At 40.6% G+C, this 27,750-nt stretch overlaps 2 protein-coding genes across 22 annotated transcripts in view; one reads left to right on the top strand and one right to left on the bottom strand.

The window, feature by feature from the left end:
* LOC120315353 overlaps nt 1-27,750 on the bottom strand; it is a 119,389-nt gene that overhangs the window by 54,098 nt on the left and 37,541 nt on the right. The gene's annotated exons all lie outside the window — the stretch shown is intronic.
* Nucleotides 41-26,439, top strand: LOC120315158. 21 transcript variants are annotated; one of them, XM_039359062.1, is made up of 28 exons: nt 42-190; nt 621-647; nt 2,306-2,332; nt 2,692-2,718; nt 4,280-4,342; nt 5,172-5,198; nt 7,981-8,043; nt 8,745-8,771; nt 8,999-9,025; nt 9,324-9,350; nt 9,529-9,555; nt 9,791-9,817; nt 10,240-10,266; nt 10,531-10,557; nt 10,737-10,763; nt 11,811-11,873; nt 11,999-12,025; nt 13,204-13,230; nt 14,337-14,360; nt 15,322-15,336; nt 16,361-16,408; nt 17,799-17,867; nt 18,123-18,365; nt 19,638-20,102; nt 23,463-23,495; nt 23,770-23,793; nt 25,951-25,990; nt 26,200-26,439. In XM_039359062.1, exons 1-27 carry the CDS (start codon nt 131-133, stop codon nt 25,957-25,959), a joined length of 1,557 nt encoding a protein of 518 aa, XP_039214996.1. In that variant the 5' UTR covers nt 42-130; the 3' UTR covers nt 25,960-25,990; nt 26,200-26,439. The 21 variants fall into 21 exon arrangements, with proteins under 21 accessions (XP_039215042.1, XP_039215049.1, XP_039215111.1 ...); XM_039359108.1 differs by lacking the exon at nt 5,172-5,198 and having other exon boundaries at nt 41-190; XM_039359115.1 differs by lacking the exon at nt 10,737-10,763 and having other exon boundaries at nt 41-190.

Here is a 27,750-nt window from a genome sequence, read left to right as displayed (position 1 = left end):
TCATCAATTGCTGCTTTCAGTTTGGGCAGTCTGGCTTGTACGGATATATCAATAAAGATCCATCCTTAACCCACCCATTCATACTTAAGACACTTTTTCAGCTGGGGAAGGAACCCTCAAGCTGAGAAAGATGAAGCTGTCCTTCGTGGGTGCAACCTTGTTGATTTCTGTGCTCAGCACAGGTGCTCAGGTAAGATGAAACCTGCACTTTAGGAAAGGTTAGATGTGGGAGGGCAGAGAAATCTGTGTAGCTCAAACTCTGTGGGTTAATCCCAGACTAAATTGGTCACTTTCCAGTCCTACTGAAATTCTAGACATAACAAATATAGCTGTGTAATGCTACATGGAGGAGATCTTGTTTAAATCCTATTCAAAATGGCACCACATGAAAGCGCGAATAGATTAATAGGTACCACTTTGGTAGGAAGGTAACAACAATTCCGTGCACTTCAGAATGTAGTCATGCTGGCTACATGACCACAAAAGTGTCTTCAGACAATGCTGGTTCCTTCAGCTAAGAAACAGAGATAAGCACCTCCTCCTATTAGTTTTTTATAATGGTTGTAGTGTTAACAGGCTAAAACAAGATAGAATGGATGATTATTGTTTTTTCCCTACAGCATTATATTCCAGACTTTCCACCTCCAGTAAGTAAAATACTTTCTTGTTTTAATGTATTTTGATATTTCTGACTGCTCTCAGAACTCATCTGGACAAGCGGGGAAATGAGATCACAAAATCACAAAAGAGGCAGCCAGTTGGTCAAATTCCATCCATCTTCCAACATGGCACAACCATGTTTCACACCTTGCTCACCCAAAAGCCCAATGTAGTGAGAACTGATCTGTAGGAGAAATCGTTAGTTTCAGAACTTTATTTTCCCATACAAATGACATTAAGGGCAAGCGTATATGGGCTCCTCTGAATCCCATCACAGAAACTTCCTTTTCTCTGTTGGAGAAAGAACAAGGTTGTAAATGTATTTTTGAATTTCTGTAGGGTACCCTGGGTCCCAGGGCCACAGTGTTTCCCTTCTTTTTAAGTGCATTGTTTGTGCAACACACATTTTTAAAAAAATAGATGGAGCTTTGATCGCCATACCCAAAATCTTGACTTTGACCATACTCTGAAGAATCAATCAATCAATCAATCGGAATAGAGCTGGAAGGGACCTTGGAGGTCTTCTAGTCCAACCCCCTGCTCAAGCAGTATCTTTGTTCACAAGTCACTGCACTGCATTAAAAATGGGGGGTGGGTGCTCAACCTGACAAATCAAAACAATGCTTTCATCCATTTTGAAGTCACTTCTTCATTTTTTTAACTTAAAAACTATATACTTGATGCTTTTACTTACTTATTAAGAAACTAATAAAGGAAATAAACCAACATCTTTTGAAAGATCTTGCTCTTTTAACGTTTGAAGATTTTTCTTTCCCCCCCTTTTTTTTTCTTTCTTTGGTTAATTAATATTGCTTTTAATGATAAATTAAATTCTTAGACTTGGAAGCCTTGGTTACCAATTTAAAAATTATCTGCTTGCTTCAGTGTGTATTTTACTGTTTCTGCTCTCCATTTTTCTAAATATTGTAGTTGTCTATGGAAACGCTTATCTGTTTAGGTTAAAATACTTCCTCTTTAAATATGCATATTTAATGTTTCACTTTATTTATACAAGAAATTTACATCCCACTCATGTCACATTTAAAAGAAACTTGGTTATATAAATTATTATGCAAAAGAAACATAAGCATGATTTGGGGCATAAATATGATGCCCATAGATCCATTTGTATAAATATATACTTATACAAGCAAAAATGCAAGTTTATATTTTATACATTTAAGAGTCTATTAAAACCATGTTTTTCTACTTTCTGCAGTGGCCAATGAAACACTTTGGCTTAGCCATGAGTATAACATTTGCCTGCTCATATTGTACCCATTTAAGAGAACCCCCTAAATGGGATTGTAGAGTCCCATTTAGTCCTGCTCTCAAATCTGGGGTAGGTACTATAAGAGCTGCCCTGTGGGATCTTTTTCCATTTGGGTATATGGATGGTTATTTATTTTTATTAACTAATTTTATATGCTGCCCATATCACATTTAAAAGCAGTCTTGGCTTATATAGTTGATTACATAACTGAAATATAAAAAAGATCTGAAGGCCTAAATATTATGCACCCTCACTCATGTCTCTGTATAGGCTTATATGGGAAAGAGAATGCAAGTTTGGATTTTGCACATTTAAATGTTTGTTAAAAATATTTCGCCAAGAATGAATGCCATGTTTTCTTCCTTTCTGCAGTGGCCTTTTAGACACTTCAGTTCCTCAGTGAGTATAATCTTTGCTTATTCATATTATACCGTTTGATAGAGCCCCCAAAGCTTAATTTATAAAAGCTTCGAAAATTTATACTGTGAATAGTAGGCTGTGTTGATATAAGGGTATTTAATTTATAGGCCTCAAATCTCACGCTTAAAAGCAAACTTTGGCTTATACAACTTATTATATAACTGAAATATAAGAAAAATTTGAAGGGATAAATATTATGCACGTAAACACACACAAACACATTTTTGTATATGCTTACATAGGAGAGACTGCAAACTTGCATTTATACTGATTAAAACTGTTAAAAGTATTAAAACTCTTTCACCAAGAAGACAACCATATTTTTCACCTTTCTGCAGTGGCCCTTGAGACGTTTTGGCTCAGAAGTGAGTATAACCTTTGCTTGCTCATATTATACACATTTGAGTAAACTACCAAAACTAACTGGTCCTGAAAATCCTAGGATCCCTTTCAGGATAGGTGCCCCCAAATCTGGCGTAGATATAGTGTGAAGTGTAGCCCTGGGGATTGCATTGAAGGGGGAAGCCAGAGAGTCCTCGAGGATAGAGTATTAAGGCAGACATCTGGGACATCTCCAATTCATTCCTTGCTGCTGCATAACCATGTGACACTTTAAAAAAGTAATGTGGAAAATTGTAAAGGTTGTCCTCATCCAGTGACTGCATTTGGGACCAGCAAACAAAGTGATTGCTAAGTGAAAAATCACAGTACCATGACTGTGCTTATGTTTTGATTCAGACAAGGAGTACTAAGCACACGTTATGGTGAACATGTGATCAAGAGAAAAATGCTGCGAAGGGTGTAAATGTTATTTTTTATCACTGTTGAAATTCATTGTCTGAGGCAGTTGCTAAATGAGGACTACCTGTAGTATCTTTCCTTAGAGTTGCATGGCTCAGCGGCTTAAAGACACTTGAGAAGTTCTGTGTGTTCCAAAGGTTCAAGTCCTAGCACTGCATGATGGAGAGAGCTCCCGTCATTTGCCTCGGCTTCTGTCAACCTAGCAGTTCAAAAGCATACTACATGCAAGTAGATAGATAGGTACCACTTTGGTGGGAAAAATAATGGCATTTTGTGTGGATGTATGAACCCAACTGGTGCTGGACCTGCCCAAAGGTGATGCCTGAATGTGAGGTGACATTGGTAGAGGGAAAAAGCCCTAGAGGCTGCTGCAGAATGGAGTATGGAGCTACTTGACCCCATGTAGTGTCTTTTTTGGATATTGTGTGAGTGTGAATTGAATGGACTAGCAGTCTTAGGCAGCCAAACAATTACTTTGTATTACACTGATATCTCCTGGCTAATGTGCCATCACCATACACTAACTAAATAAATTACAGTTGCTGTAAGAATAAAATTTGGCAAACCTCCTGTATATGTCACTTACAGCTTTCAGAGAAAATGCAGAATAGAAACATTATTTATTAGTATTATCCAGGATGCCTGTAAGCCTTACCTAGGAAGGATTTTAAGATTGTCCATATGTTTGGAGAAGGCTCAGTGGTTAAAGAGGTTGAGTTTGTGCAATGGCTCAGTGGTTAAAGAGGTTGAGTTTGTCAGCTGGAAAGCTGGCAGACTGGGTTTGTCACCTGAGCACCACACAATGGGGTGAACTCCCATTTCTAGCTCCAGCTCCTGCCAACATACCAGTTGGAAAACATGCACATGCAAGTATATAAATAAGTACCACTTTGGTGCGAAGGTAAAAGTGTTCCATGAGTCTCGGCATATAGTCATGCTACAGGAGTGTCTCCAGATTTGGCTAGGAAACAGAAATGATTCCCATCTAGAGTTAGACACAGCTGGAAAGGGGAAACTTTATACGGCTGGATTTAGTTGTGGGTCTCTTTAGAGTCCCCTTCTAGACCCTTCCTTTTCTTCATTGCAAAAATAACTGGTTTGTAATATATCTTTGAATTTCTGTAGATGAACCCTGACTTCAGGGATGATTCTTTTGTTGGAAAATCTATCCCACAGCGTCCTCCATCTGTAAGTATGATCTTCTCCACGGACCTCTTATTTTCTTTGCCTTTGTTGAGGAATAGGCTCTCTATTTAGAGATGGAGACTCCAAAATTTTGCTTCAATTTCTTCCCACCGAGGAGGATTGTGGGTTAAGACAGCTGCTAGGAAAACTGTGGAAAGGTTATTGCTATCATGAGTATCTACAAGGCGAAATTAAAAAAAACCTTCCAAGTTGAGGCCATGACTGTGTCATCAAAACTCTTTCTGCTTTTTACATTTGTGCCTTTATTGTGCAACAACCTAAAGATGGATGGACATTTTTTATTTTGTTTATTTCAAAGATAAAATATTAAAAATCTAAAAGAACAAAAAAACCAAAAAATTACAAACACAACAATAAGAAAAAAAAATGTGCACTACAACATTAAACATACATCATTCACCCTGGTTGAATATCGACAAATATTTCATACTATACCCATTTGAGAGAACCCCCCCCCCCAAAAAAAAAACCCTATCTGATCCTGAAGATTGTAGGACCCACTTAGTCTTGCTCCCAAATCTCAGGTAGGTATACTGTGAAGAGTAGCCCTGAGAGATCTTTATCTTTTTCCATTTGGGTCGAAATATGGGCATTTATTTATTCAATTTAAATGCAGCCTATCTCATATTTAAAAGGAACTCTCAGCTTATATAAGTTATTATACAACTGAAATAACAGAAAGAGTTGTGGACATAGATATTATGCATCCACACTCATGAGAGAGAATGTATGCTAACATTTGAACCATTTAAATCTATTAAAATATTAAAACTGTTTCACCAAGAAAGAAATTCATGTTTTTCTTCTGCAGTGGTTTTTTAGACGCTTTGGCTCAGAAGTGAGTATAACCTTTGCCTGCTCATATTATACCCATCTGAGAGACTCCCCTCTCCAAACTATCTAGCACTGCTAATTGCAGGGTCCCATTCAGGGGTAGGTGCTCCTAAATCTGGGATAGATACACCATGAAGTATAGCCTGGGGGGATCGCTATAAAGTGGGGAGACAGAGCCGCTTCAAGGACAGATAAGGAAAACAAACATCCAGGATATCCTTGCTGCTGTGGGATCTTATAACGGTTAAGATAAAAAATAATGTGAGGACTAATACAGTCCTGATATATCTTTGAATACAGATAGTCCTAACTTAATGACCATAAGTGGGATCTGTAAGTAAAGCGATTGCTAAGTAAAAAATCACAGGATTGTGACCATGCTTACAGTTTGATACAGAGCAAGGAATACTAATCACATGCAGTGGGGAATGTGTGACCAAGAGAAAGCTGTGTATGCAGGCTATGATTGCCAAGCTACTTTTTCATCATTGTTGTAACTCGCTATCAGAGGCTAAATGAGTACTACTTGTAGCCTCTTTCCTTACAGGTGTTGTAAGGATAAAATTAGGCAAGGCCTCCGCATATGCCACTTCCAACTTTCAGATAAAATACAGGATCTAAACATTATTTATTAGTATTCTCTGAGGAGTTTGTAAGCCTTGCCTAATATAATAATAATAATAATAATAATAATAATAATAATAATAATAATAATACCGGCTCGGACGTCGCCCGGGTTAACAAGGTCCGCACTAGATATTGGAGTTCCTGGATATCTGGTGAAAAATGGGTTACAGGACTCAGGACTGTTGGCTGAGCAACCAGGGCCAGCAGCTGCAGAACTACTGGAAGAAAAGGTGTTTACCCGTCGCAGATACACAGTGATGGAAAACAAAGACAACATCAAGCACACTGAAGTCAAGAAAAAGATTAGAGGTGAATACATCAAGAGAGTGAAGAAGATCTTAAAGTCCAAACTCAATGGAGGAAATACCATAAAGGCAATCAACACCTGGGCAATCCCAGTCATTAGGTACACAGCTGGAATAGTGGACTGGACTCAAGCAGAACTAAAAGCAATGGATAGGCAGACCAGAAAAATAATGACAATGAATCACGCCCTTCATCCACGCAGTGACATTGATAGACTTTATCTACCAAGGCAAATAGGTGGGCGTGGAATGCTACAAGTACATCAGATGGTTGAAGAAGAAAAAATGGCTTTGGAAGAATATCTGAAGAACAATGATGAAGATGCACTGAAATTAGTATATCAGGAAGGCTTACTAACTACTGGAGAGACCAAACTGGCCTACAAGAAAGACCAAATGAAGAACAGAATAGAGGCATGGGAAGACAAAGCACTACATGGCCAATACATGAAAAAAATAGCTGGGAAAGCAGATAATAATAAAACCTGGCAATGGCTAAGAGCAGGAAAATTGAAGAAAGAAACCGAAGGGATTAATTCTGGCTGCACAAGACCAAGCTTTAAGGACAAATGCATACAAAGTCAAAATTGAGAAGACAGCAACAGACAGTAAGTGCCGCCTATGCAAAGAAGCTGAAGAAACAGTGGACCACTTGGTAAGCTGTTGCAAGAAGATTGCACAAACTGATTACAAGCAGCGGCATGACAAAGTAGCAACAATGGTGCATTGGAAGATCTGCAAAAAATATCATTTGCCTGTAAGCAAAAACTGGTGGGATCATAAAATAGAGAAAGTCATAGAAAATGATAAAATTAAACTGCTCTGGGACTTCAGAATTCAAACAGACAAGCACCTGCAACATAACACCCCAGACTTAACAATTGTCGATAAGAAAGACAAAAAAGTCTGGATAGTGGACGTGGCAGTGCCTGGAGACAGCAGAATAGAAGAGAAAGAACTGGAGAAGATAACAAAATACAAAGACCTACAAATAGAAATAGAAAGACTGTGGCAAAAGCAAGCAAGGGTAGTACCAATAGTCATAGGCTCCTTGGGCGCAATCCCAAAACAACTGGAGCACCACTTGAACACCATTGGCATTGACAAATTTGCTATTAGTCAATTGCAAAAGGCGGCCTTATTAGGAACTGCTTCCATCCTGCGACGATACCTATAATACCATCAAACATCTACTTCTGCCTATCCCAGGTCCTGGGTAAGGACTCGATAGGTAGACAAAATGCCAAATCCAGTCTGAACATCTGGCTGACTGTGCGATGATTGATAATAATAATAATAATAATAATAAAGTTGGAAGGGACCTTGGAGGTCATATAGTCCAACCCCTGCTCAGGCAGGAAACCCTATACCATTTCAGACAAAGGGCTGTCCAGTCTCTTCTTAAAAACTTCCAGTGTTGGAGCATTCACTACTTCTGGAGGCAGGTTGTTCCACTGGTTAATTGTTCTGTCAGAAAGTTTCTCCTTAGTTCTAGGTTGCTTCTCTCCTTGATTAGTTTCCATCTGTTGCTTCTTGTCCTGATTTCAGGTGCTTTGGAGAATAGCTTGACTCCCTCTTCTTTGTGGCAGCCCCTGAGATACTGGAAGACTGCTATCATGTCCCCCCTCGTCCTTCTCTTCATTAGACATACTCAATGTCTACTTGTGGGTCTCCTTAGAATACTCTTGAATAGATGATCACTGCCACCTAGAGTTGGACACAGCTGGAAAGGGGAAACCTTTACCTTTAGATGTTTGGATTTAGTTGTGGGTCTCTTTAGAATCCCCTTCTAGACTCTTCCTTTTCTTCATTGCAGAAATAACCGGTTTGTAATATATCTTTGAATTTTGGTAGGGGAACCCTGACTTCAGGGATGATTCTTTTGTTGGAAAATCTATCCCACAGCGTCCTCCCTCTGTAAGTATGATCTTCTCCATGGGCTTCTTATTTTCTTTTACCTTTGTTGAGGAACAGGCTCGTTGCTTATAGACTGAGATTGCCAAATTCAGTTTCAATTCCTTCCCACCTAGGAGAATTGTGTCTTAAGACAGGAATACTGTGGAGAGGTTGATTGCTATCAGGAGTATCCCCAAAGCATAATAAAAGTTAAAATTGAGGCCATGACTGTGAGTTCAAAGCTTTGCCTGTTTTTTATGTGCATTTTTTTGTGAAACACCCATAAAACATGGATGGCACCATCTTGGCTTTTTGGACCATACCCTGAGGATACGAATGCTCACAGTTCCCTCCTCTCCATCCAAAACAGTTGGGCTTCAGGCCGACAGCTTGGAAGAATGCTTTTCATCCGTTGTGAGGTCACTTGTCCATATATTATTTATATAGAAATTATACTTAGTTATTTGATGCATTTATTTACTTACTCATTAAGAAAATATAGTGTACTGTACTCTTGACATAAAGCAACCTCTTTTGAGAATATCTTGCTCTTTTAAAGCAGCCTTGTTTGGCATTCAAAAAATCCTGATTCTACTCCCTGTCTTTCTAATATAGAATTGTTACATCTAATATAACTTAAATATCAAAGACCAGTTAAATCTATTAAAAATATTAAAACTATATCACCAAGAAAGAAAATCAAGTCTTTCTTTTTTCTGCAGTGGCCTTTCAGACGCTTTGGCCCTGAAGTGAGTATACACCCATATCACACTTCAAAGCAACTCTCCCCTTGTATAAGTTATTGTATAATTGAAATATAAAACAGATTTAAGGGTGTAAATATTATGCACACACACCCCATGCCTATGTATATGCTTAAAGGAGCGAGAATGCAAGTTTCAATTTTATACTTTAAATGCCTATTAAAGCTATTTCTCTAATAAAAAAAAAATCCATATTTTCCTTTTTTCTTCAGTGGCCTTTTAGACGCTTTAGCTCTGAAGTGAGTATAACCTTTGCCTGCTCATATTGTATTCATTTGAGAGAACCCCCAAAATTAACTAGCCCTGAAAATCCTAGGGTCCCATTCAAAGAGAGAATTAGAATTGGAATTGGAACTGGAACTGGAACAGGAACAGGAATAGAATAGAATAGAATAGAATAGAATAGAATAGAATAGAATAGAATAGAATTCTTTATTGGCCAAGGAATTTGTCTCCGGTGCATAAGCTCTCAGTGTACATACAAGTAATAGTGAGTTAAAACTATTTCTCTAATAAAAAAAATGCATATTTCTGCAGTGGCCTTTGAGACGCTTTGGCTCAGACGTGAGTATAACCTTTGCTCATTATGTACTCATTTGAGAGAACCCCTAAAACTAATGGGCACTGAAAATCCTTGGCTCCTATTCAAGTGTAGTTGCTCCCAAATCTTTCAATTTTATATTTTAAATGCCCACTAAAACTATTTCTCTAATAAAAAATCCATATTTCCTTCATTCTGCAGGGGCCTTTGAGATGCTTTGGCTCAGACGTGAGTAGAACCTTTGCTCATTTTGTACTCGTTTGAGAGAACCCCCAAAACTATCCCTGAAAAAAGCCCAGATTTAAGAGTATAATATAAGACAGATTTAAGGGTGTAAATATTACGCCCATACCCCCATGTATATGCTTAAAGGACAGAGAATGCAAGCTTCAATTTTATATTTCAAATGCCTATTAAAACTATTTCTCTAATAAAAAATTCCATATTTTCATTTTTTCTGCAGTGGCCTTTTAGACGCTTTGGCTTGGAAGTGAGTATAAGGTTTGCCTGCTCATATTGTACTCATTTGAGAGAACCCCTAAAATTAACTAGCCCTGAAATTCCTGGGGTCCCATTCAGGAGTAGATGCTCCCAAGTCTGGGGTAGGTGTACTCTGAAATGTAGCCTTTGGGGATATTCTTGTTTTTACTTTGGGGTCTCCATATGGCTGTTTATTATCTTATTTATTCAATTTATATTCCACCATATCACACTTAAAAGCAACCCTCAGCTTATATACATTATTGTATGAATGAAATATAAGATAGATTTAAGGGTGTGAATATTATGCACACCCACCCACCCATGTCTATGTATATGCTTAAAGGAGAATGCAAGTTTCAGTTTTATCCTTTAAATGCCCATTAAAACTATTTCTCTAATAAAAAATCCATATTATCCTTCTTTCTGCAGTGGCCTTTCAGACGTTTTGGCTTGGAAGTGAGTATAATGTTTGCCTGCTCATATTGTTCTCATCTGAGAGACACCCCCAGAACCAACAGGCACTGAAAATCCTAGGGTCCCATTCAAAGAGAGAATTAGAAATAGAAATAATAGAAATAGAAATAATAGAAATAGAATGGAATGGAATGGAATTCTTTATTGGCCAAGGAATTTGTCTCTGGTGGATAAGCTCTTAGTGTACATACAAGTAATAGTGAGTTAAAACTATTTCTCTAATAAAAAAAATGCATATTTCTGCAGTGGCCTTTGAGACGCTTTGGCTCAGACGTGAGTATAACCTTTGCTCATTATGTACTCATTTGAGAGAACCCCTAAAACTAATGGGCACTGAAAATCCTTGGCTCCTATTCAAGGGTAGTTGCTCCCAAATCTTTCAATTTTATATTTTAAATGTCCACTAAAACTATTTCTCTAATAAAAAATCCATATTTTCCTTCATTCTGCAGGGGCCTTTGAGACGCTTTGGCTCAGACGTGAGTAGAACCTTTGCTCATTTTGTACTCATTTGAGAGAACCCCCAAAACTAACTATCCCTGAAAAAAGCCCAGATTTAAGAGTGTAACATAAGACAGATTTAAGGGTGTGAATATTACGCCCACATGTATATGCTTAAAGGAGAGAGAATGCACATTCCAATTTTATATTTCAAATGCCTATTAAAACTATTTCTCTAAGAAAGAAATCCATATTTTCATTTTTCTGCAGTGGCCTTTTAGACGCTTTGGCTCTGAAGGGAGTATAACATTTGCCTGCTCATATTATCCTCATTTGAGAGAACCCCCCCCCCAACTAACCCTGAAATTCCTGGGGTCCCATTCAGGAGTAGATGCTCTCAAATCTGGAGCAGGCATTCTGTGAAGTGTAGCCCTGGGGGATTGTGTTGAACGGGGGAAGACAAAAACTCCTTGAAGACAAAGAAGGAAGGCAAGACATCTGGAATATCCTCACTTCATTCCTTGCTGTTGCAGGATCTTACTATCAAGGGACACTTTTAAAAAAATCATAATAACAATAGGTAGCCCTCATTTATAGTCCTCATTTAGTGGCTGTAACTGGAACCAGCAAGAAACCGATTGTTACATGAAAAAATCACAGGACCAGGACTGTGCTCACAATTTGAAACAGAACAATGGCTATTAACTGACTAGGATGGGAACCAGTGAAAGAGGCTGCCAAGCTTGCAAATGTGGGTCTTTTTTTTTAAAACCACTGTTGCAATTCATTGTATGTGGCAGTTGCTAAACGAGGTCTACCTGTAGCATCTTTCCTTAGAGTTGTTGTAAGGATAAAATTAGGCAAAACCCTTGTATGTGCCATTTACAGCTTTCAGAGAAAATGCAGAAAGGAAACATCATTCATTACTATTAGTCAGAATGCCTATAAGCCCTGCTTAGGAAGGATTTTAAGGTCCTCCGTATGTCTGAATTTGATTGTGGGTCTTTTAGAATCCCCTCCCAGGCTCTGCCTTCCCTTTGTTGCAGAAAGAACTAGTCTGTAATTTGAATCTTGACTTTCTGTAGGGGGACCCTGGCTTCAGAGACGATGCTTATATTTCAAAATCTATTCTACGGAACCCTCTCTTTGTAAGTATGATCTTCTCCTTGGCCCCTCTTATGATTATATGAGAGAGAATGCAAGTTTGATACCATTTAGATGTCTATTAATGCTATTATCAAGAAAGAAATCCATGTTTTTCTTCTTCCTGCAGTGGTTTCCTAAGCCCTTTGGCTCAGCAGTGAGTATAACCTTTGCCTGCTCATACTATACCCATTTGAGAGAACCCCCCCCCCAATTATCTGGCCCTGAAGATTGTAGGCTCCTATTTAGTCCTGCTTCCAAATCTGGGATATGTGTACTGTGCAGAGTAACCTTGAGTGATCTTTATTTCTTTCCATTTGGGTCTATAGAAGGCTATTTATTGACTAAATTTATAGGCCACTCATCTCATATTTAAAAGCAACTCTTGGCTTATATAATAATAGTACTACTACTACTACTACTACTACTACTAGTAGTAATAATAGTAATAATAATAATAATAATAAGTAGTAATAGTACCAATAGTAATAGGCTCCTTAGGTGCAATCCCAAAACAACTGGAGCACCACTTGAACACCATTGGCATTGACAAATTCACTATTAGTCAATTGCAAAAGGCGGCCTTATTAGGAACTGCTTCCATTCTGCGACGATATCTGTAATACCATCAAACATCCACATCTGCCTATCCCAGGTCCTGGGTAAGGACTCGATAGGTAGACAAAATGCCAAATCCAGTCTGAACATCTGGCTGACTGTGCGATGATCCATAATAATAATAATAAAAAGTTGGAAGGGACCTTGGAGGTCATCGAGTCCAACCCCTGCTCAGGTAGGAAACCCTATACCATTTCAGACAAATGGCTGTCCAGTCTCTTCTTAAAAACTTCCAGTGTTGGAGCATTCACCACTTCTGGAGGCAGGTTGTTCCATTGGTTAATTGTTCTCTGTCAGGAAGTTTCTCCTTAGTTCTAGGTTGCTTCTCTCCTTGATTAGTTTCCATCTGTTGCTTCTTGTCCTGCCTTCAGGTGCTTTGGAGAATAGCTTGACTCCCTCTTCTTTGGGGCAGCCCTGAGATATTGGAACACTGCTATCATGTCCCCCCTCGTCCTTCTCTTTGTTAAACTAGACATACCCAATTCCAGCAACCGTTCCTTATATGCTTTAGCCTCCAGTCCCCTAATCATCTTTGATCAGGGGACTGTTTAATTTATTATATAGCTGAAATATAAAAAATATCTGAGGGTCTAAATATTACGCACACCCACCTTTGTGTATGTAGGAAAGAGAATGCAAGTTCGGATTTTATACATTTGAATGTCTATTAAAACTGTTTTGCCAAGAATGAAAGTCATGTTTTTGTTCTTTCTGCAGTGGCCTTTTAGACACTTTGACTCATCGGTGAGTATAACCTTTGCCTGCTCATATTATACCCATTTGAGAAAAACCCCAAAACTGTCTGGCCTTGGAAAGGGTCCCATTCACAGTTAGATGCTCCCAATTCTGGGATAGGTGCATTGTGAAGTGTATTCTTGTGGATTGAGGTGAAGGAGGGGGAGACTGTAAGGACCCACTTCAATCCCACATCTTAAGAAAGCAGAACTCTTGGAAACAATTTCTTCCAAGAGGAACTTTTATTAAGAGTAGTTGATAGCAGGCATAATAGACAGGATCTGAGGGATTCTTTACAGATCGATACTTTAAAGAGTCCCTAAGCAAACCCCACCCCACAGTTCATCTGGACGGTTCAGACCAGCCAATCCCCAGGTGTTAAGTCCATCATGGGAAAGGGAAGATAACATTATTCCAACTCTGTTTGTAACACGATGTTTCACAGTTCTTCACACCCCTTTTTGAGACCGGAGAAATAAGCCAGATTTCGGATGTTTGTATTTCTCCCCCTCTCCCGCCTTTTCCTAACTGTCAAGTTAGGGAGAAGAAAGTTCAGAGGGATGCATAGTGCAGGAGGCAATTTGTTACATTGTAATGGGCAGCAGACCCAGCGGCAATAAACAAAAGGTTACATTGTAGCGAATAGAGGAAGTGAAAATCATAACCCCACAGACATATCCCCCCTCCCCCTTGGGAATATGGCAGAATCCAGGGAAAGGTGAGATTTGGTTTTAGATGAGAGGAGATAGATAGAAATGAAATAGAAATGGATTCTGACAGAGACTCCTCTCAGACAGGGAAGGAAGGCAGAGAGATGTGACAACTCTGCGTTACCAAAGGTGGAAAAGTTCTTTCCAATGCATTGGGGAAGAGGCATTTTTTCTGCAGCATCTATTTAAGAGAGGAAGAGTGCTACTCTTCATCTGTTCCTATTCTTATGGTCCTGATGCTGTGTAGGCTGCAATTGACCTCTCATCTTTAGCTGCCCTTTCCCAGATTAGAGGATTCTCAGATGCTCTTTGCAGGCTTTTTTCACTATTTATGGAAAAAATGACAGAAAGATAAGTATTTGTCCCCTCACTCTGTGTCTTTCTGTGTGTGGTGTTTATCCACAGGATCGCATTAGACCTGAAAAGCTGGTGAGTATCTTAACTTGTTTCTACCAGTTTTAGATGCTTGTTCCCTTTGCCTCTGGAATCTCAGATGTGTCCCATTGCAAAAATTCAAGAAGCTTTCTTTTGGAGTCGAAGAAGCTAAACCCAGCTAAACCTAAGCTGCAATTTTTCCTCATATCCATTTTACTTTACTTTACTTCTTCCTTTACTGCCTGCACATTAGAACATGTCAAACAATAGAATATAAAAAAGACCTGTGCTTGGCTTCCTCAGACAAATCAATATATCCCATGTTTTCCCAAGATTATGCACCCAGGTGACATGTATCAGCACCTTGATAAAAAAGAACATGAATGTTGGATGTCAGCAAAAAAGGGAGAGGAAGTGGATGGGCTTCCCATTTGAAATAATGGTCATTATATGACAGTGTACCCTAGGAATTGTCCAGATTTTCATCCCAAAAAAAAGATGAAAATGTTCACAGACACAAAACATTACTGTGTGCATTTCTGGGCATACCCTCCTCCACCCATGTCCTGCAGCCTGCAAAAGGATAGGTAAAAAAGTGGTACAAAATTAGATCAGAATCCAGATTTTTTTTTCTGTTTTTCAATTATATACAGGACTTTCCTGAAAGATAGATGATGGTTTAAGATCCTGGTAGAACATTTAAGGATCAGTTTCAAAGTGGAAGGAGAAAAATAAGCATTGAATTGTGTAACTTTAGAGCAAGTGTTCTATTTTTTTTAATTATATAAGCAACCAAATTCAAGCAAATCAAATGGAAAATTAGAAGTGTTATTAAAAACATACAATACTACATTACTACATAGTTTAAAAAAGTATAAGAAAAAATAGACAACAAAATATGCAGTAAAAATAATATTAAAAAAACCAAAATTTAAAGATCTCACAGACAAAACTAACATATTAAGAGGATCTAAGAATAAAGATCCTTTCTAAATATTGTGTCCTTTTTTTCTAGATCCATCTGTTGGGTGTAAGTATATGGAAATATTTATTATCATTTACTGCTTTCAATACTTGACAAAAAAAAAAACTTGGTGCAGAGAGATCCACTTCAGATCTCCAATTAGTGTCAAACATCCTCAGCCAGGTCTGCCTGAGAAAATGACATTCATTTGCATATTAAACAGGTTTGCTATTTGAATTAGTTAAAGTAGTTGTTAAAGTAACTGGTGGTCTCCTTTTTGTTGTCATATAGAAACTAAACACAGTTAAATTCTGTATTCTAACATAGGAAGTCCAGTGAATTACTTTTAGCAGGTTGTGCTAGTCTTAAAACTAAATTAAAACTTTGCAGCAGTTTTAATGCTGCTGTATTTGTTCTATAATATTTTCATTTATTAACTCATTCATTCAGGGTTTTTTTTTTTATTCATTCATTCCGGCAGAGTGGATACAGGAGCAGATAAGATAGAACAGAGAGATTCATGTTCAGATCTGCACAATTTTTTCTCTTTTCTCTTACCCTAGTTTACCAAAAACAAATACAAGGGGAACAATTGAAACGATGTATTCCTGAACAGAAGCATCAAGTTCAATTCCCACCACCCCCCATCCCCAAGTTGAAGAGATATGGGTCAGATTCATGGATAGCATTAAGTGTTAAAGCAGCTGTTGTGAAATATGACAGACACACTCTTGGCTTTGCATTATAGACATATGAAACCCACCATGATTTAAAATAACAATAGAAAGATATTAAGCTAAGCAGTGTTGGACCTGGTTAGAATTTGGATGGGTGAGGATCAGGGGACACCAGGGAAGCACTCTAGAGTGGGAAATCTTGCCTAGCACTGCCAAAGAAACTCTGTAGTTCTTCCCTTGAAGTCAATGGGAGGGTCATTGGACCCCAAAACAACGTTAGTTTTTATTGATTCCCGGAAGCCAAAGGGAGTGTTAGGTAGTAGAAGAAATGGCTTCATTTCTCCAATTTGAAGAACAGGCGAAGGAAAATGCAATGCAAACTAACTCTCTCTGTTTTTGCTTCTTTATATTAGAAATTAGTTGAAATCTGCAAAAAGATCTTTGACCAGAGGAGGCCATGGGTAAGCTACATGAGGGGAAAAAATATGATAATCTTCCAAGGGTTGGTTTGGTTAGAGCAGGGTTAGGCATCCTTGGCTCTTTTATGACTCGTGGACTTCAACTCCCAGAATTCCTGAGCCAGCTTGGCTGGCTCAGAAATTCTGGGAGTTGAAGTCCACGAGTCATAAAAGAGCCAAGGATGCCTACCCCGGGTTAGAGGAACAATGAAGGGCTTTGAGTGAAGAACCACTAGCAGCTATATTATTAAACTTGGAAGCCATATGGTTTTTTTCATTTCAGGAAGGAAAAAAAAGGCAGTTCTGGCAAGAGCCAACAGGGCTAAGCTGCTAAGAGAAACTTTAGACATTCAACAATGTCCAGGGGCAAAATAGTAGACATGACAACACCATTTCCTTTCTCTTCCTGTCCACCCAGCACCGTTGTATCTGCCACTTACTAACAGGAATGCAGTTGGCACTACCACTGTTAAGATAAAGAAGTCTCTTATAGGGTGGTGAACCAGGAAAGGCAGAGAATGGACAGCAAGCACTCACCTTCTGCTCCTGGAAGAGCTGCTTCACTTGTTACAAGTGAGAAGCTCCTTGAGCCATATAAAACAGTTAAATGCATTTTTATTGCCCTGAGAAGACCCCAGATATGAGAGTTATTTCTCCTCTCTTCCCTTATCCATTTTGTTTGACTTCATCAGACCACAGCTACGATTCTCCATAGATTCTGGAACCACAGCCATTCTGGATCTTGATCCTTTTTTAACCAAACACAACTAATCACTCATAACAGCGCAGTGGAATTTTTAAGTCAGTGCAGGGAAGTTGGGAGTATCTATTGTCTAGAACACTGGTTCTCAACCTGTGGGTCGGGACCCCATTTGGGGTCGAACGACCATTTCACGGGGGTCGCCAAACAACGCAGTCGGCCATTTTTCCCCCTTTTCCTTAGCTGTGCTACTCCGTTTTATTCTATTGGTTTTTGAAAGCCAATAGAATAGACTCTCTTGAATAGAGTCTAATTCTATTGGCTTTCAAAAACCAATAGGAATTGTCCAGGCTGTCTCTGCCCTGCTGAACCCGCCAAAAATCCCATTCTGCAAACGGTGCTGCACCAGTTGAGTAGTCCTTGACTTACGATCGGTCGAGTAGTCCTCAACTTACGACCGGTTGGGGGTTGCGGCATTAAAAAGGTTGAGAACCACTGGTCTGGAAGCAAACAGATTTGTTGGGAAAAGGCTGGAGGTCCTTATCTGTTTCCCTCAACAACCCCCAAATCCAAATCTTTGTAGAGGACTTAATTTCCCACATTTTTCTATGCATTCAGCTCCCTGCTCTGTGTACAAGTCCATCCAGGTTACCACTGTGATAAAGTTTACACTTAGTTGTTTATTGTTTACAGGAGTCCAGAAGGAACCATTTGAAAATAATGCCAACATTTAAAATATGCTGCGGAAATCCTTTGAACCTGGTAAATGTTTGGGATGCAAGTTCCAGGCACCTCCAGGATGCAATGCTGCTGGGAACTGTAATCCATCACAGCAGGGGGGCAGAAAGAGGACAGGGGAAAACTCCTGTCACTCATCTCTGCAGGACAGCCTCTGGGAGGAGATACATCCATGGGCTTCCATGTGGTTGATGGGTTTTCTTTAATGGGGATTGTTGGAAACCATTGAGATTAGTCACTCTATTTTGATTTTTCTGTTCTGATTGTTTCATTCTGCAGTATCATCAACCTCCTCTATCCACATATGGCTATCCTGGTTTTCCACAAGGCTACCCTTTTTATCTTCAAGACTTCCCGTTTTATCCTCAAGGCTTCCCATTTTATCCTCAAGGCTACTCTGATGTAGGCACTGCTCAACAATCTTTACCTGTCGCTGTGCAACCGTTTGGGCCTGCTTTCCCTCATTACCATACACCTCCTTTTGTTTATCCTGGGATAGCTTCACCTGACTACCTTGGCACAGTGAGTATGAAAGCGCGACCAGTCCTCTTGAAGGCCTATTTATTTGGAGGTGGGAGAAGTTTCAGCTATCCCTAAATATCAAACATATTCTTTCCCTAGACTCATAGAGGGCAAAGATGTCAAAAAGTGAATTGTTGCTTTTCCCCCCTGAATTGTTATAGTTGGGTCTTGGCTATAGTAAGCAGGGAAATGCAGAAAGCTTTGTTTGTTGGTCTGCATCTTGCTTAAGTTTTAAATAGTTCTTGTTTCATGGACACAACTCTTCAATGCATCCTATTCTGAATTTTGTGTAAGGAGATATGAGCAGCGTAACTAAAAAAATTGTTTTGCTACTCTAGGACAAATTTTCATATCTAGGATCTTCCTAGAGCAATGTTTCTTAGCCTTGGCAATTTTATCATGTATGGACTTCAACTCCCAGAATTCTCGAGCCAGGGAATTCTGGGAATTGATATTCATACATCTTAATAATTGCCAATGTGAGAAATATTGTTCTAGGAAGATCCTAGATATGAAAGTTACAGTGATCTGGATTATTCAGCTCCCCTCTTCTCTTATCTAGTAATTACAACCATTTTTTTACTACAGCTACGGTACTCCATAGGATCTAGAACCACAGTTGTATTGGATCCCGAATCTTGTTTAGCCAAGCACAGCTAATCATTCATAAGAGCTTTTCCTGCCAAAGCGGGGACATTGGAAGCATCTGTTTGCTGGGAGGAAATTAGGGAAGGCTGGAGATGCAGATCTGTCTCTCTCTACGGTCCCCAAATCCAAACTCTTGCAGAAGATTAAATTTCCCAATGTTTTCTACTCATTCAGCTCCCTGTAATGAAATGGATTTAATTCCTTCAGGGTTAGTGTTGAGATAAGCCTGTCCCTCTTTTAGGCTGCAGTTATTGGTTTGTAGTTTACAGGAACCCAGATGGAAACTGGGAATAATGTTATGGTTCCGACAGATGAAACTCTTGAAAGAACTTCTAGGTATTGTTTACCTTAAAGATTTTTTATTTGAAAAGCATAGCATCAGCACTAACACATTCAAAGCCAAAAACTGGATTCCTCTCCCCTGAGCACATAGTATCAAAGCACAATTCCCTCCTCTAATTTACAGTCATAAATCACATTCTCCAATTAGCTTGAAATGCATCCAATGTTAGCAGCATTTATTTGGCCATGTGTAATTAGACACACAAGTGTCTAATCTGTTTTAATGAGGATTATAGGAAACAAATGAGATCAGTGACTATATCATTTTTTTCTGTTCTGCAGCAACAGTCTAACTATTGGAATCCATCTAATCCTACCATGAATCGCTACCATAGTTTAATTCCCCCAAAACCTTTCCCTGCACAACCTTTGTCTCCTTCCCAACTACAAACTGGCTCTGTTCCCTCTGCACTTTATAATCCTCAATATTCTGCTAGTGCCCCATTGTCTCCCCCTCCACAATTTGTCCGTCCTCCCTTGGCACCGCGTGTCCCTTCTGCCTTTGCATACCGTGTCCCTCTACCAAGTGCCCGTCCTCCCCCTCCACTACGTAGCTATCCTGCTTTGGCACGTGCCCCTGCTGCCCCTGCACGTGTCTATCCAGCTTCTACACAACGTGACCCTGTTGCTTTGGTTTCATCTGCTGCTCAGTCTCCTGATACATTCACATTGTCTGAAGAACCTGAATCTGGTGCTTCTGACGCATCTGTTAAATTTGACAAAAAGACTTCTGCCTTGAAAGGTCAGGTAAGTATGAAAATGTGCCCATTGTTGAAGGGCTATTTCTTTGGAGGTGGGGGAAGAAGTTCCCACAAGCTTTACATCATATTGCAATGGAATGCCCCCTTAGAAGTTTCCTTGGATCCTTGCATGTAATATACCAACTCAAGGGCACTACTTGTTAGCTGTGAAGTCGTGTCCAATCCATCGCAACCCCATGGACAATGTTCCTCCAGGCCTTCCTGTACTCTACCATCTTCTGTAATCCACTTAAGCTCACGCCTACTGCTTCGGTGACTCCATCCATCCACCTCATTCTCTGTTGTCCCCTTCTTCTATTGCCCTCCATCTTTCCCAGCATTAAGCTCTTCTCCAGTGAGTCCTTCCTTCTCATTAGGTGGCCAAAGTATTTGAGTTTCAACTTCAGGATCTGGCCTTCTAAACAGCAGTCAGATCTCTTCTAGGACTGACCAGTTTGAATGCTTTGTAGTCCAAGGGACTCACAGGAGTATTCTCCAGCATCATAGCTCAAAGGCCTCAATTCTTTTGCGCTCAGCCTTTCTTATGGTCCAACTTTCACAGCCATACATTGCAACTGGGAAAACTATGGCCTTGACTATACATACTTTACATATAGACTATGCGTACAAGGACACTACTATCTGATGGCTAAATTATTTAGCTATCCAGCCATATGTTTAGTCTAGTTACTGCTGATACATTATTTAATTTTATTTATAATTTTATTCATCACTTATACTGGGTGTTTTTAAAATAATTCACTGATGTTTCATATTTTGATACACATTTTAGATGTTGTTGTTGTGAATCTTTATACTAGTGGTGGCAAACCTTTTAGAGACCGAGTGCCCAAACTGCAACCCAAAACCCACTTATTTATCACTGGGCACCAGGTGGGTGTGACCCACTGGATGGGCGTGGCTGTGGTGGTCATGGCAGATTGGGTGGGTGTGGCCAAGGTGGGCATGATCACCTCAATGTTGCTCATGGGGAGGGATGCCTATGGGAGCTGGGCAGGGTTGGGGGAGATCTAGGGGGTCTCTGGCAGGTGGGGCAGTGGGCAGGAGGCTCGTCCTACGGGGTGAGGCAAGGTGAGGCAGGGTGGGGGTGCCATTGTCACAGAGCAAGATGAGGCAGGGGCCGGGGTGGCTGCTGCCTGACACCATCAGCCCCTGCACACAGAGGCCAGTGAGCTCATGGGTGCGGGGATGCATCTAGCCATGTGGGACCTCGGCAAGTTAGCAGGCGGCTGGTTGAAGAGGGACAGTTGCCATCTCCGGGGCATGGTGAGTGTGCCCACAGAGAGGGCTCTCAGTGCCGTCTCTGGCATGCATGCCATAGGTTCGCCACCACTGCTTTATACAATCATGCAAAATAATAATAATAAACCCTTCGGTGATTTGGAAATGGCTTGGGAACAGGATTTCTTGTATTTCAATCAGTAATACAAACATTAAACTACACAGCAGTCAAGGAAGATATTACAATCAATGGTTGTTAACACAACCAGGAGACAGGACCCTTCACATACTCAGGGCACCAGGCCTGGGCATCTGTCAGAAATATTGCAAGGAACAGGACATATATATGACATCGGTGGTGGTCTTGCTCCTATATTTTTTTTCTATTTGGTCACAAAAGCTTCCCTGAGACTGGCCAAGTTATAAACCAAAGATTAATATGCATCCACAATTTGCTCTGTTGAATATATTTCTATGCAAACATTCACTGAAAAGAATTAGTAGTATTTTATCAACTGATGTTACACTCTCCATCGCTTGGCATTGAAAAGGTGCTATGATGCTAAACTTCTAGTTCAGTGATGGCGAACCTTTTAGAGACCGAGTGCTTATATATCGTGAAGTTCCAGGGCCGCATCAACATTGTGGTGCCCTCGGGGGTGGGGGCAGGGGTGGCCCATGGGTGGGTGTGATTGCAGTGGTCATGGCAGACTGAGTGGGCGTGGCCGAGGTGGGCATGGCCACCTTGATGTTGCTCATGGGGGGATGCCTGTGGGGGCTGGGCAGGATTGGGGGAGATCCAGGGGGTCTTTGGTGGGTGGAGCAGTGGGCAGGAGGCTCGTCCTGCGGGATGAGGCAGGGGGCACGGCAGGGGTGCCATTGCTGTGGGGCAAGGTGAGGCAGGGGCAGCTGCTGCCTGACACCATCAGCCCCCACACACAGAGGCCAGCGAGCGCATGGGGTGCGTGCTCTACTGTCTCTACTTGAGCTTGCTAGCCAGCTGCTTCGCCTTCTTCATGCTGGGTGAGACTGCCACTCCAGGTGCCAGTGGTAGCCTAATGGACCTGCACAAGCTGGCAGCAGCACTGGCAGGTGTGCCCACAGAGAGGGCTCTGAGTGCCACCTCTGGGACGCTTGCCATAGTTTCACCATCACTGTTCTAGTTAAAGCCTTTTCTAATATGACTGACACCTAATGAGAAGGAAGGATTCACTGGAGAAGAGCCTAATGCTGGGAAAGATTGAGGGCAATAGAAGAAGGGGACGACAGAGAATGAAATAGCTGGATGGAGTCACTGAAGCAGTAGGTGTGAATTTAAATGGACTCCAGAAGATGGTAGAGGACAGGAAGACCTGGAGGAACGTTGTCCATGGGGTCGCGATGGGTCGGACACGACTTCGCAATTAACAACAACAATATGACTGATCTCTTTTTTTTCTGACTATTCTTCATGAGGGAGACAAAGGCAGGGGGCAAAGTGGTTACATCAGAGCAGATTTTTCAAGAGAGAAAGAGAGAGACACTAGTAGGGTCTTTGCAGATGCAAAATGTCATTTCATCCAGGAGCTTTCTGGGAACAGGCAAACAATATTAATTTGTCTTCTTTCTGGAAAATGTGAACACTAGCCCATGAGGTTTAAGTGAATGTTTCCAGCCAGCAGGTTTTGCCTCATCTGTCATACAGTGGAATCAAAAATTATATATACGCGTCTCCTCTACTTCCTTTCTTTCTGTGGTATTCTGACCCCCATCTTATAATACCAAAGTGAGGAACATATAAATAAGTGTACAGGCATTCTCAAAAAAGGGAAGCAGTTCCTGCCTATTCTCTTTCAAAATTGAGAGAAAAAAATACTGCAGGATAATTCCAGATGAATCTTTATTTCCTTTTAACAAATCTTTACCAACATTTTTACTCCTTCGATCCTGGAGTAATTACTTCCTTTTCTTGTTCTGATTCCTCAGGCAAAGCCAGCATAGGAATCCTGGGCAAATATTACTTTCATACAAATAGCCGTAAACATTTTCTTTTAGCCAAAAACTTCTTCTCTCCAAAACAAACACCCTTTCCAACTTTTTACATTTCCTTGAATGCTGATGTGAATTGTTGGTTTTCTTTTTGCAGAAGTCTAAGAAATCTTTACGGGACAAATCCCAGGTAAGGATTCCTTTTGCCCAGTTTTGCATGTTTTATTACTTCAATATAGGAGCAGCGTCTACTTTTTCCTTTCCAATCTTCAAATACCAATCCAAAAGCTCCCTTTACTAGTATGTCTTTTAGAAACATTTTTAATACAGACTGTTTAAAATCCAAGTAATTGACAAGCTTTATTAGCCTTCTCAGGCACAATATAAGACTTCATAAGAAATGATTTCAGATGAAATGATCTTTTAGAGTATGTTGGTAATCTCTGTTCTTCTTCTTCTTTTAGGCGACTGAAGAAATAACTGAGCTGGTGAGTAATTTTTACTTTCTATTCCCAGGGAAATAGCTTTGAGTTAGTCTAGTTCAGGGGTGTCAAAATGGTGGCCCCTGGGTGGCTGGATATGGTGGCTGGATATGTCACATGCAGGCCACACCCACCGCAGTTCTGCAATGGAAAAAAGTCACAATATGTCATGATATGTCAAGTGACACGACTGAGTTTGACACCCTTGGTCTAGTTCAGGGGTCTTCAAACTTGGTCCTATTATGACTTGTGGACTTCAAGTTCCAGAATTCCTCAGCCAGCATGCTGAGTTGAAGTCCACACGTCATAAAAGGGCCAAGTTTGAAGACCCCTGGACTAGTTGAACAAAAGGATCCCTATACAAGTAGAGGGCCAGTTGGGTGCAGTGGTTAGAGGCACTGGTCTAGAACAGGGCTTTTCAACCAGTAGTACGGGTACCACCTGTGGTACATTGGCACCTGGCAAGTGGTACGCGACCATCCTAGAAAAGTGGTAGTGGGGGAGGGGAATGAGCTGAACCGGTGGCAGCACCACACAAGCCTGAGCAAGAGATGGCTGGAGTTGCAGGGCTTTCAGGCTCAGCGGAAGTGCCAGGATCAGCGCTTCTTCGGGACTGTTAGGGCTCAGTGGAAGTGCCAGGATCAGTGCCAGGCTCCAGCTGGAACTCGGTGCTAATCCTGGCACTTCTGCTGAGTCCAGAAGAAGCGCTGATCAGCTGGAATGTTTCAGCATTTCCAGGGTCTTGTGATTTACATTCAGATGCTTGGCAACTGATTCATATTTATGACAGTCACAGCATCCCAGGGTCATGTGAAATGACCAAAACCTGCTGCAACCATCCAGCAGGCGGGGGAAATATAAACCACACTCACCCCACCCCACCCCCGCTGCCAATCCTCAACAGAAATGCTCACAACAATGAAAACCTCGGACAGGAGGAAGAGCACCGCTGGGTGGGCAGGCAGGTGTCTTGCTCAGCTGTGGCTTGGGGGGCACTTTTTTCAGTGCCATTGTAACTTCGAACAGTCACTAAGCGAACTGTTGTAAGTCAAGGACTACCTTACTTTATCACTTTTTTTTCTTTTTTGGGGGGGGTCATCAAGTTTTTGATACCTTGCTAGGCAACTGGTGGTACTTGGATGTTGTCATACTGTATCCTAAAAGTGGTACAATGGGTGAAAAGATTGAAAAGCCCTGGTCTAGAAACCAGGAGACTGTTTTAGTGCCACCTTAGGCATCTAGCCAGCTGGTATTCATGGGCAACATCACCAGCTGAGTAACTTTGAACCAGTCCCTCTCTCACACAGCCTCAGGAAGAAAGCAATGGCAAACCACTTCTGAAAAACCTTGCCACGAAAACTAAAGGGCTTAGTACAGGCAATTTCCAGAAATCAAAACTCAAAGGTAGAAAACAAAAGGTGTCCGTTTTTCATGTCCACTGGCTCAGTGATTGTTTGAAGGTCCACATGGTTGCAACTATTGTAGCATGTGATCCCCATTTGTGGCCTTTGTTGCCAACCTCTGACAAGCAAAGCCAGTGGGGAAACCAAACCATTGTTAGTTGAATCCCACAGAATTGCAAATGGCAACTCTGGGTGCTGCAACTTTATGGGTTTCACCTAACGATGGCGATTGGAACTGCCATTGTTAAGTTGGTGTGTTCTTTGATGATGTGCCTTACGACGCATCATTTAGTAAGAATTTCTACTCCCAATGGCTTTTGGAAAGTGAGGACAATCTGTATTGCTGCTTTGATCCCTATGCTCTGAAAATTTCCTTCAGTTTACTGTGGGAATTTCTAGTCAGCTCTTACGAACAATATAAGGGTATATTTATTAAGGAATTAAATGCTGATACCTATATGGTGATTTTTCCATGAGACCATATGCATAGGATCAGCACAGCTGCAGCTGCAGAAGATGGAAGAATCATGTAAATTGTGCATTGCCTATTTACCTTACCTCTTTTGGAATTAGCCAAAGGCTGCACTACAGGATATTCTAGGAATGAATTAATTCAACAAGTAATAGAATGGAATTATTTCCCTATTTCATCTATTGTGTATTGTTAAACAGTACATTTTTCCTATGACCATCTTTGATAGTATGAACACTCCAGTTAATTAGCTTGTGCTGAATTTCTTTTCTGTTTTTATTTTTCCAGGATATCTAAATCAAAGCATTTCCTATGAAAATTTATGACAGTGAGTATGGCAGATGCTCTTTGCTTTAATACAGGTTTACATTCTGGAGATTTCTCCTGGTATTTTACAAAAACTTGCTTTCATTGAGGGTAAGGGGAGGTTGAAGGTAAAATTCTGAACTATTAGCTGCCTTTCATTATAGATTGCTAAAAGTGATCTGCATACAGTTTTTATGCCAAATACTTCACTTTCAATCTTGTTATTTTTAGATCCACCAACTGCATTGGCTGAAAATAAAACCTGGAGCCCCCTCCCATGCTTTCTCTTTCCAGCTTCCATAATTTCTTCCTAATCAAAGATCAGAGGGGAACTGCAACTTTCTTCTAAGAAGGACTCCAGCAATCACATTTCTTTCTGTTGTGTTGATTTGGGGGCATTTTCTCTTAATTGTGAACACTGGTTAGCCTACAAGAATAAACATTTACAAATAAATATGTGCAGCATTATCACACAGTGTTATCTTTATCATTGTGCTCTGAGAATTATTATTGTTCCAATATTATAGTGAAGTTCAGGCTATGTCAATACTTAGTTGATTATCCCAAAGATGCTTTTTTCATGAGGCAGCTGGACTTTCTTGTTTTTCTTGGAACATGTTTTGCTTCTCGTCTAAGAAGCTTCTGTCAACGCTGCAAATATTGTATATTCTTGCTTTTGACAATATGCAGAATTGTCTGGTAAATATGGGGTTAATAAAGAGCAGAAGGGGCATTGGGGGTAAAGCCCGGGAAAGAAAGAGGAAGAAAACATTTGACCTTCACACTAATTGGATAGTGTGAGATATGACAGCTAATTTAGGGAGGGAACACGCTGATAATTGAACTGCTCAGAGGAAGAGAACTTAGATCCTAGCATCCCTCCATTGTGCCTGTGCCGACATTTTGTAACAATAAAAGACTTTTAGGACAATAAATGCCTGGAAGTTCTTTGGAATGTTTCATTAGCCGGAACCACAACAGCTTCTTTAGCTCTGACTGGATGGTGGGGAAGAGCTGAAGAAGCTTCTTGGATGAGAAGCGAAAAATCTTCAAACAAAAACAAGAAAGTCCAGTTGCCTTGTGAAAAAGCATCTTTGGGATAACTATGACCTGGATGACTGAGAATCTCCACAGATACTTGGTTGATTATAATAAATGACAGCATGATGAGCCCATAATATAAGCAAACTTTGAGCTTAATGCCACAATCATATTTATCCCAACTTTCTATTACCTTTCTGCAGACCACAGTCTCTTATAGCAGAGGTCCCCAACCTTTTGGGCACCAGGGACTGGTTCCGTGGAGAGAGGGTTTCCCATGAACCAGAGGGGGAGTGGTTTCATGTATTGCCTGCATCCTGCAGATGGGGCTTTGCTTGTTTGCGCGGCCTGATTTCAGGCATGTCGCGGCCCGTTGCCGGTCCTCAGACTGGGGGTTGGAGGCCCCTGTCTTATAAGCTTAATAGATTTTTCACAATGTTCCCAACTATGAGAGGACAGGTTTCCTGCAAAATGGCCAGCAGCTGGACTGATGGTGTCCTATCCCTTTTAGACCTCTCCCTAGCTTGCCTAGTGACATGTGGGCAGTTGTGTGTGGCAATGTTGGTGTTGATGTGGTGTTGATGTGACAATGAGAGGGAAGGTCTCATTTGGGAAATAAAAGCACCTGAAGCAGCCTAAGACAAATAGAAAGTTACTGTTCTCCAAAGAGGAGTGATGAAAGAACAGGAGGGTAGTAGAACTGGGGTAAGAGTGATATATTAAAGTGAGTACTAGCCTTTG

This window comes from Crotalus tigris, unplaced genomic scaffold (assembly GCF_016545835.1).
Source record: "Crotalus tigris isolate CLP2741 ecotype Arizona unplaced genomic scaffold, ASM1654583v1 scf7180000017576.4783729, whole genome shotgun sequence".
Lineage (NCBI taxonomy): Eukaryota > Metazoa > Chordata > Lepidosauria > Squamata > Viperidae > Crotalus > Crotalus tigris.
Note: the sequence above shows the minus strand (reverse complement) of the source record. Positions and strands in the feature narration are given on the sequence as shown.